General features: G+C 34.9%; 1 protein-coding gene across 1 annotated transcript; it reads right to left on the reverse strand.

Moving 5' to 3' along the window:
* Window positions 1-200: 200 nt before the first annotated feature.
* LOC107716892 (voltage-dependent calcium channel gamma-1 subunit-like) lies at window positions 201-5,910 on the reverse strand. The gene is made up of 6 exons (XM_016523497.1): window positions 5,495-5,910; window positions 5,104-5,105; window positions 2,638-2,710; window positions 2,275-2,412; window positions 1,760-2,013; window positions 201-308 (listed from the first exon to the last, which is right to left on the reverse strand). The coding sequence occupies exons 1-5, from the start codon at window positions 5,727-5,729 to the stop codon at window positions 1,784-1,786; spliced, it is 678 nt and encodes a 225-aa protein (XP_016378983.1). The 5' UTR covers window positions 5,730-5,910; the 3' UTR covers window positions 201-308; window positions 1,760-1,783.
* Window positions 5,911-6,543: the final 633 nt, after the last annotated feature.

The raw sequence follows: 6,543 nt of genomic DNA on the forward strand, positions 1-6,543 counted from the left end.
TGGAAACCTAAACTGTGACTGTTAAACTATGCCTAGATAATATTATGTAGTAAAACTGTATAAACAGCTACATAAATACAGTAAATGCAATTCGATCTAAATACATCAAAACCTCTGGTGCATGGTGTACATTAAAGTCAATCTTTTTTTGAATAAATCACAGTAAAGGAGACAGAATGAACATCGACATGAACATGGGAGTTAGCTTACTTTTTTATTAGAAATACATGACATAGGGTTGTAATACCAGAAATACATTTATTCTGTTGGGCTGCATAACACGATCCAAACATCCATGGTCTCTTGTTCTGCATGCAAACATCAAAATAAATTATTACAACGTTGATTTTAAACATGATTTTTATGAATTTGCCTCAGCATGTGGTAAAATGACCATTCTCATTGCCATTACACACTCAAGATTTGTTGTCAGCATGCTCACCCATCTTTTTTTCTTTTTTTCTTTTTTCTTTTTGCAATGGCAATGACAGGAATTGATAGGAGAGGAAAGAAAAAAGGAAAGGACCACAAGCAAGCAGGTTCTCAAACTTTGGTTGTCCAAGCGCTGCCCACAAGGCTATGGCTCTGACACCCTATTGGTGTTTGTCAGTGACAGTAATCCCCACTTTCTAAATCCAGTTGCCAACTTTATAAATAAGTTTGTTGAGGAACCAGGTCTAATAAGACTTTTTAAGCCCAATGAGCTTTAAGTTTAAAAGGTTCTATGGTATTTAATTTATTGTCAAAAAGCCTGATGAATTCAAATAGGCAATACATTTGATGTTAAGATCTTTTTTATACACACAGGGTGAATCACCACCCAAAAATATGGTGAAGATTTTTTTCTGATCTACAGGTTACAGCTGGATACATAAACCGGATTTGTGCAGAGCCAAAAATGACCACAGTTAATGGCAAACACAGTTTGTGGGTGCATTTCAGGAAGCTGTAGACTTGGAAAGTCTCAGAATAATTTTACTTTTTCACATAAGAGTGAGATTGATGCCATTTTCTTTGCACCTGCAAGATCTGAAATTATTCCAAAATGTCTGGCCAAGTATTCAGTAACCACAGCAGACCAAACATTTGCATTCTGCTCAGGGCAGCTGAGAGCATCACTGTGCCCAGGCAAAAGAGAACTAGTGTTAAAATGGCTATCAATAAAATGAGATTTATTAAGCACAACTCCAAAGTAGCATTCACACATCTTAAAAAATAAAATAAAATAAATCCATTTACAGGATATGAATTATGCTTTCTGGAGCAAAATCTTGTGGCATTACACCACTGCACTATTCACTGACAAATTAGTGCAGATGAACTTTTCCAGTTACTTCAGCATCTGAACATATGCTAGTCAGATGTTAATAATTGTTCAATCCTTCACGCTAACAATCACTTCTCCATTTAAACCATCCTATTGTCGTAAACGTTCCTTGTATGTTTGTTAATGTACAGCATTATTACACGAAAGTTCCAGCTACATAATGTCAGCTGCACTCTTCATATTACATCTCAAATATTTTATAAATTAGGATGTTAAATGTTACATACACGTAAATAATAATAATATAAAGATTGAAAAGCTTGGCTTCTTGCTGGCATGGTTGGATGTAAAAGGATGTTACACACCTATACTCTTCAGTGCCAGTTCGCAAGGGGGGGAAAGGAAGCTACTGAGCTAATTTTATGACCTCTGCTTGTCAATCTCTGACATTGTATCAGAGAGGTTTAGATATATTTTGAGACCGTGTTTTACCTGCTGGCATCTGGAATTCCTGCTCTATATTTGTTCAGGCTCAGCGTCCATGCAGGTTTCCCAGGGATTTCTAGGCATCTGTGGCATGGAGACCAGCAACAGACCAATTCCACTGAGGAGGAGCAGGACAAAACCCGTGCATGCACACGCAAAAGACCAGGAATAGTAATACTCGATCCAGATAGTCTCCTCACTTTCTATCATCCTCTTGACTGACTGACGCATTACCTCAACTGAGATGATGGCACACAGACCTGAGGACAGAAATGATATGAAAATCAATGTACAGTGCCCTCAAAAAGTATCTCTTTTTTTCTTTTTTGAAATGTTTTAATTGCAACGTGTATTTGTACTATCTTTCATTAAAATAAATGTTGATTGTTCTCTAATGCTATGGCATTCAAACAAGTGTCTAAATACCTTTTATGGATACAACATTTTGGTAATGTCATTTTCTAAAATGCAGTGTGTCAAATAAATTATTTGTAAGAGAATGATTAGATGTTCCATCCTACCTGCAAAAGCAAAGAACATGCCGGCAGGCTTGTACAGATAGTCCTTTCCCTTTCTGAGGGAACCCAACACACACAATGTGCCCAGAATCATAAAGACAAGACTGAAGATGGCTATGGCAGCTGCTGAGATGTTGTATTCTGAGTAGAGAAATCAGCAAGAGCTACATGTCAATGACAATGATTTTCAAATACAATATAATATATCATGCTTCAGAGATCTTTCCTAGAACTTTCTATAAACATAATAATTCAGTTTGTGGATAACTGTCCACTATACCTGTGATTCTTTTCCATTTCATCACCCTTTACAGTACATATAACAGAAGTAATGGTGCACAGTGCACAGTGTTGGTTCGAACTCACCTCTCTGAGTTTTAACTTCAAAGATCTCAGAATCTTCCCCTGGTGTGAAGTGTCTGAAGTAAGAGCAGTTGAACTACTTTTGCTTATCTGTGTCTTATTATTAACCAGGGCTTATTGCCCCTCACAAGAATTCTTGTGTGAGTCACCTGTTGCCATAAGTGTCAACTGCAGAGTTGTTGTTGTTGTTTTTTTTTATGTCCCATGTAATATCACGAGCAGCTAAATATAAATTCTGAGTTATTTGACAACTGTTGAGGAGTTGGCTCCATGAGACTGCCAATGTGACAAAACGTAACACATGAGGCAGAAGGCAAAGTTTGCTATGCTTTGATGAGACAATCACTGTTCAAAAAAGGGGAGAACAGGTTTTCAACAAAATCTTCCAATCTGCTGATTTGATGCTTTATTTAGAGAAATGACTGATAGATTGCTGTAGTGCAGCATGGCATGTTCAGCTAGTCTTTCATGTTGTGCCAAATAATAAACGAACTGTGGAATCATGTGCCTTTTATTGATGCAATGATTGGCAAGGATTGCTAAAACATATCACGTCTAAAGTAATTTATGTTTATAGTTTTTTTAATATGACACAGAGCAAAGCTGACTGCAACCCTATTCCTAATACTCATTACGCACTCCCTGAAACTGTCATATGGATCTATGTTAAAAGTAATGACTGTAATAATGCCAGATATTAATGTACATGTTTCCAAAGGTCTTTGCCATCCTGTAATTTTAAATCTACCTGCCAGTTCCACCACATCCTCTCATGTTCAAATAGAATCAATGGCTCTTTTTGCCTCTCTTTTTGTCTTATAGGGTCTCCTGATGATTTGGGCCACAGTCTAAGTGGTATTATTTGAGGGCCAATAGGAATGTCTGTGTTGAGAAAAAGGTGGCAGGCATCTATGCTGTTCTCTCAGATGTGACCTCTTGGGACAGCTGACTATTTACACAGCCTAATTATAGATTTTACTGACTACATTTACAAGGGCAGTCACACACGTACTCACACAGCTGCTACGTTTTAACATGTTAAAAACAGTAAATTAAACTGTTAAATTCAAGATTAAGTATAAGCTTGAATTCAAGTTTGGGGCAACACATTTTTTACAATTTTATCAGCATGTTTAATATGGTTAGTGTTAGGTGTTGGGGCTTTAGGAATATGATCCCAAAAAGGCAGCATGATTTTCTGATTTTAATAATTAAAATAAAAATGTAATTAATTTGTTTAATTTTAAAAATACTTCCTGTCTGTCAGGTTCAGAGTCACTGACAGTCCACACCTTTTAGGTACTTCCTGTCATTCTGCTTACAGCTTTCCCACTTTAGCAGTGATCTCCATGCTGGAGTTGTCATAGCACCTAAACAAGTCCCACGGACAGGGAAATCCCAGTAGATCTGCAGACCATCCATGGGGCCTGACTAAGGGCTAAGACTATGGATTGAGGGACGGCTAAAAGATTATGCAACTCTCTGTGTGAAGACACTCTGAAAACCTCTGATTATATATAATTTAGAGCTGTCAAACGATTAACCGCGATTAATCACATCCAAAATAAAAGTTTTGTTTACATAATATATGTGTGGGTACTGTGTATATTTATTATGTATATATAAAGACACACACATACAGCATATATATTTTGAAAATATTTACATGTATTTACGTGTACATATTTATATTCATATAAATTATATCATATTAGTGCTGTCAAACGATTAATCGCATCCAAAATAAAAAATTTTGTTTACATAATATATGTGTATACTGTGTATATTTATTATGTATATATAAATACACACACATACAGTATATATTTTGAAAATATTTGCATGTATATACATTTAGATATTTATATTCTTATATTATATATAAATATATTGAATATATAAACATAACATATTTTTCTTAAATATATACATGCATGTGTTTGTATTTATATATACATAATAAATATACACAGTATACACATATATTATGTAAACAAAAACTTTTATTTTGGATGCAATTAATTGTTTGACAGCACTATATCATATATATATATTTAATATAGAAACGTAACATATTTTTCTTAAATATATACATGCATGTGTGTGTGTTTATATATACATAATAAATATACACAGTACACAGAAGTGGGTAAATTTGGGCAAAGTTTGGAGGAAACAAATATTTTGCTTTAAATATTTAACTTGTGGTTAAAATGATTAGCAGTCAAATTTGATTAGGTTTAAATCATGTAAAATGTAAAATGTATTCCTCTTGTTCCTCTTATTTGTACTACAACTGTTTTTTGTGAGCAATACAAACACTACAAGTCAAAGGTTTGGACATATCTACTTATTCTTTATTATTACTATTTTCTACAAACTAATAGTAAAGTCACAAAACTATGAAACAAAAACACAAATGGGTGTGTGGGAATGATGTATAGACTAAAGTTGTTAAATAAATAAAACTTCTTATATAATTATATATAAACTTTTTATACTTTATAAATAGAAATATTCGATTTTGGCATCTTCAAAGTAGCCACCCTTTGCCTATATTACAGCTCTGCACATTCATTCTCTCAACAAACTAACTATTAATTATACAAAGTGTTAGCCAAGAATTATACAGTATTTGGACAGAATTATACAGGATCTGTATAGGATTAGGGTTCACACCAGTATTATAATTTTTCCTTATCTTAAAAGCTATTGATCTAAAGGTCTGTGTTTTACATGGTTGAAATTAGTTTTGTTGACAAACATAAATTGTGCTTATGTATGATGATGATTATTATATTTGTACAAAATTAATGATTTTAAAAAAACACCTTAGATAATTAGATAATCTGTCACTTACCCCCCGGTAAACTGATAGGTCCACAACCTTTACCAATTAATTCCTCGTCCTCAATATAGATGTGTTTCTTACAAAGTCTCCAAAGGCCAAAGTGGGCTGCCTCACATGTTGTGTTTACGTTCTCCACTCGAGGACTCAACACGGCCCAGTGGTCTGTCACCACCGCTGTTAACATGCACACTGAGCCCACCATGATCACAAAAAACAAGATTTTTGTCTTGGTTTCCTTCTGCATTTTGTCCAGAATCCACTGCTAATGGACAAATAAAATGAAAAATTGACACGAAAATAACTGAAGTGATAATGAAGTGAAACAGTGAAAGAATCACTGAATATCAGGACAGTATAGTACAGAGACCTGGTCCAGATCGTTCTTGATTCTTAAGGTCTCTGTGCAGCACTGTGCTTGTGCATGGATAAAAGGAGCCAAATGACAGTGTCCTAGTATTTATGCTGAGAGACCAGACTCAAACTGCAGCTGTTGGGGCTTGTCAGAAAAGTTGATGACCAAATGGACTTGTCTCACATGAGGTCTGTGGGGGGTGAGTTGGGCTTCTATAAATGTGAGCTGTGAGTCTACTGTCTAGCTGTTGACAGATCAGGTTCCATCCGCCATTACTAGGGCGTGACAATTCCATGACAAGAATTACTTATTAGGTTTATAAAATTATACATTATAAAATATAATGAGGCAAACTGGACTGACAAAAAAAGTCTCAATACTGATACACTGAAATAAAAGTTCTTGTCCAGAAAATAAAATTCAGTTGTTGTTGTTGTTGTTTCTCAAAGCAGCCAAATCAGCTGGATTTTCCTCATAATGAATGGGTGTTGGGTAACTTTGGTTCTCAGCATTTGCTGTCAGCCAAGATAAACCATGCCTCCAGCAAATGACGAAGCATTATATCTGTGTAACAACTTCAGTCTAAACGTTCTCAAGGAAGAATGATGTTGTATTTTTCATGTATTTGTTGTGTGTAGAAAATACTGCTACATTTTTGTGCGGTACTCGCATAGTTTTCATAGGCTAATGAGTTAGAAATTTTGTT

Source organism: Sinocyclocheilus rhinocerous, unplaced genomic scaffold (genome assembly GCF_001515625.1).
Source record: "Sinocyclocheilus rhinocerous isolate Xijiao unplaced genomic scaffold, SAMN03320098_v1.1 scaffold59, whole genome shotgun sequence".
In the NCBI taxonomy this organism is placed as follows: domain Eukaryota; kingdom Metazoa; phylum Chordata; class Actinopteri; order Cypriniformes; family Cyprinidae; genus Sinocyclocheilus; species Sinocyclocheilus rhinocerous.

Coding starts and splice junctions, on each gene's coding strand:
- LOC107716892 (XM_016523497.1), bottom strand. CDS start 5,729: ATGCAGAAGGAAACCAAGACAAAAATCTTGTTTTTTGTGATCATGGTG. Junction 2,413..2,637: donor TGAAGTTAAAACTCAGAGAG/GTGAGTTCGAAC, acceptor TTCTCTACTCAG/AATACAACATCTCAGCAGCT. Junction 2,014..2,274: donor CATGTTCTTTGCTTTTGCAG/GTAGGATGGAAC, acceptor TTCTGTCCTCAG/GTCTGTGTGCCATCATCTCA.